This window comes from Hylaeus volcanicus, chromosome 7 (genome assembly GCF_026283585.1).
Source record: "Hylaeus volcanicus isolate JK05 chromosome 7, UHH_iyHylVolc1.0_haploid, whole genome shotgun sequence".
Classification (NCBI taxonomy): domain Eukaryota; kingdom Metazoa; phylum Arthropoda; class Insecta; order Hymenoptera; family Colletidae; genus Hylaeus; species Hylaeus volcanicus.
Window position 1 is genome coordinate 20,969,602 of NC_071982.1, and position 3,788 is coordinate 20,973,389.

Sequence of the window (3,788 nt, forward strand, 5' to 3'; positions counted from 1 at the left end):
CCGTCCTGAATAGCGCAGAATTCGAATTGTTGAATATATATATATATCAACAATATATATATATCAAAATTCAAACGTGTCTTTGGATGTTTCTTAAAAATTGCCACGAACTTTATGGACAACCCAATAGAAGGACCGTCCTGAATATATATATATATTGAATTATGTATGCACCATTTGGTTCCACAGCTTTTGCACTTTTTAAGAGGATGTCCACATGTCATTTGTTTTCAACCATTCCGATATATTCAGACCTGTACCGCTTATTGAAAATCGCCATGGACTTTCCAGACAACCCAATATATCGACGAATTAGGAAACTGGTTCGACGTAGAAACATTGTTTACGCGACTCTTTTACGAAACTCTTGTATGTTTCGGTTACATCGATCAACACTTTCGCCTATAACGCGGGACACGTGGTAAGAAATTCGAGTCGAACACGAAAAGTACGAGTCAGACGCGTCGTATAAACATGCGTTGTAAGAAGAGACCCGGGGAGCAATATGCACCATAGCAAAGGTGCCGGCAACCGTTTGAGCTACGTCGAAATGCGTTCGGACTGGTGCGATGCCAGTGATGCCAGTGATAAAAAACATATTGTAAGTAAAGTTCATATTATAACGTTTGCAAAGGAAAATAAATTCCTATCGAGGTTCAATTTTCTTAGGTACGTTCGCATAGATTTTATATATCAACTATATATCAACTATATTCAGATAGATTGCGCGATCTATTTATCGCTATTTGTTTTTTAGACATATTTACGTTTCAATCGTTAGTATTTTCATTTTGTCCGCCTAGATCTATAAAATTAACCACTGTGCGACGTCTCGACTTTTCCTTGTCTTTTTGCGCGTGTGTCGCGCAGCGAATGCAGCGTTCGCCAAGCACGTAATAATTAGACCGCGAATCTTTTTTGCGAAATAAAATCTTGGCGAACGTGCCTACAAACATTGAACCTAAATAAGAATTTATTTTATTTTGCAAATATTACAACGTGAACTTTACTTTCATTCTTTTTTATATATTCTTGCATATTGTGTCCATTTTGTAGGTTCTTGTACATTCAGATTCCACAGATTCAGATTGTACATTATAAATGCATAAAGATTCGCAGCCTACTGATAATATACGTCAAGTCTAGGTACAATTTGCGTCGAGTCCTACCTCAAATTCCGTAGAGGCTATTCTTAGGAAAGTCGTTTCGCATACTCGAAAATCGGTCGACGAGCGAGCGAGCGTTACGCCAATGAAGCGTGGGTGTAGGCGGCGGGCAGTAACGTATTAAAGGACACGCGAGTCGCCTCGGGCCGCTCACGTACACCCCTACCCTGTGCACGCCTCGTGCACAAGAGTAAAAAGCACCGTACGCCGCGATCTTTGGAGAGATAGAGAGACCCCGAGGAAACGTCCACCCCCGATCGAGAGATCGAGCAATATGGATTTTTTTTTTTTTTCTTCTGTTTGATGATTTTCTCTGCGTTACACGCGGAAATGTGGTTTGAATGCGATCCCGAAAGGCACCGGTGGCCAATTTACATGAAATTCGGAGGATGTCACGAAGAGCGTGGAACGATCGTTCGCTGCGATCGTTCGCTGTGATCGTTTGCTTCGGTCGTGTCATCGTCTCGTTTTACGAAATTGTTTAAACGGAAAGTTGTTTATCGTTCTCGGGGGATGGGCTGCCGCTATATCCTGCGATATAGCAAGGCTACTATTCTTATAATATACTTATTAAGCTGTACCCAATGTTTCGGACCAACAAATTTCCTAACTAAATTTTGTTGAATTGAATTTTTTTAAAATACAGAATCCTTCGGGTGTTTAATTAATTATATATCAAAGAGCAAATCCGACCACAAGTAAAATATTCCTCGTACAAACGTTGCAACCCCTTTTTACTCCCAAAGGGTTGAATTTCGAAATATCCTTTCTCGTTCCTTGTATACGTTATAAAGGAAGCCTCTGTTCAAAATTTCAGCTTTCTATGTACAAGGGTTTAGCCACGAGGTTTAACCAAAAATGTTCTGCTCCGACGAGTGGCAAGCGAATGACTCTCTAAAAAATATCTACCTACTCCAACGTATTAAATCTAAGCTTAAAACGTTCGAGTGTGATAAATTTAGCAATAAATTAGCCAACAGTGAAACATACGTCAACCAAGTTGTTTCCTAGCCATTTTTTACGTTTTCTTCAAATCGGAACTTTCAGCCCGGGTCTTCCCTAGCGGAGATTTTTCTCAACCTTGAAACCTTTCGAATAAAACCTTTCGAAACCTTTCGATCAAATAAAATATTTTGCTAAAATATACATATACTATTTGGTGTAGACTTGTTTATCTTTTAACGATAGTTTTCGGGTTTCGAGGCTCATCAATGAAATTTTACTGTTTTCCAAGCTTCGAGGCGACGAATATTACTTCGACATCCTCTCTCTTTTATAGTGTATGTAACCGAACCAAGGGACAAAAGTGGTGAAAATGAAACACGTCGACGGCCGCCGACGTACCTTGACGAGTTTTTCTCTGATCTCCCAAGAGAAGATCCCAGGATTCTCCTTCTTCATTTCTTCGATTCTTGCTTCGATTTCCGGCGTGGCTACCCTCGGTTTGCTGCCACCGATGACGCCAGGTCTGATGGAGCCGGTCTCTTGATAACGATTCAGAATTTTCGAAACGCACCCGTGAGAAACGCGAAGCCGCCTAGAGATAATGCAAGGACGCACTCCAGCCGCGGCCATTTCGACAATTTTTAGTCGAATGTGGTTCGGAAGAGGTCGGCCGTTAATGAACACGCCACCCAGTTGATTCATACGTCCCTGCCCTGTCGCAAATATTTCGCCAATATTATTTATTTATTCGATAAGAGCACTTGTACGCGTTCTATCGAATTTTTACGCGTTTATTATACTTATAACGCACGAGTTAACGAATTTATGGAGGTTCGTGTTAAACATTAGGTTGTCCGAAAAGTTTCTTTCCTTTTATTACTAATTAATACATGCACGATATTTGATGTTTTATCGTACGTTAGAAAATCGTGTAAAATTCATTTCGTTCCGTAACCGTTACAGCATCGATGTCTAAGAAATTAGATCGTCTATTTATGTAAACACTGCCACAGAAAATAAAACTGAATGCACTGAATGCAACTGAAAATTGAATGCAACTCACGAAAGAAACTTTTTCGGACAACCTGATGTAACGACCAGGAATCAAATTTTCTTGAAATTCCAAACGAAACTAATATTTTTCAAACATTGTCTAAAATGTATTCGAGCGAATGGAGTACCAACCTTGAAATGGATATCCACCGAAAATGGGTCTCATGCCATTCGCAGCTTCCATACCGATCACGGCGTTACAGTCCTTTGTCACACTTTTTATAACTCACTATCCGATCCCGACGGAGTAAAGACGATAGAAATTTTCGCTAACGGTGAGTCGGTTAAGAGGAAGAAGCGCGGCGATAGCTTCGGGCGAGGACCGACGAACGACGGAGATGGAGAACCAGAAGGACGAAGTTGGCACGTCGGGTTCGCGGGGAGAGGCGCAAGGAACACCGAAACACAAGACGGAAAGGGGAAAGAGAGAGCGCGACAAAGACGCGAAACAAGAAAACGAATAAGCAGGCAGCACGCGTAGCTTTCGTTGCGAGAGGTACCGCTGCAATAACGTGTCAGTTCTGCCACTGGAACCCTCGTGTCCTTCCAACCGAACAATGGGGGGGCTTCCTCTTTCTCTATCCGACCGGCCCGTCGCGGAGGGGGTCGGACTATCTGGGACCG

At 41.8% G+C, this 3,788-nt stretch overlaps 1 protein-coding gene across 1 annotated transcript in view; it reads right to left on the reverse strand.

Annotated features, from left to right (window-relative positions):
- Nucleotides 1–3,348, reverse strand: part of LOC128879371 (protein gooseberry-neuro) — a 12,660-nt gene extending 9,312 nt beyond the window's left edge. Inside the window, exons 1-2 of the mRNA XM_054128444.1 lie at nucleotides 3,297–3,348; nucleotides 2,511–2,824 (exon numbers count right to left, since the gene is read on the reverse strand). Coding sequence (XP_053984419.1) covers nucleotides 2,511–2,824; nucleotides 3,297–3,348 — 366 coding nt within the window. The remainder of the gene's footprint in view (nucleotides 1–2,510; nucleotides 2,825–3,296) is intronic.
- Between the last annotated feature and the right edge of the window lie 440 nt (nucleotides 3,349–3,788).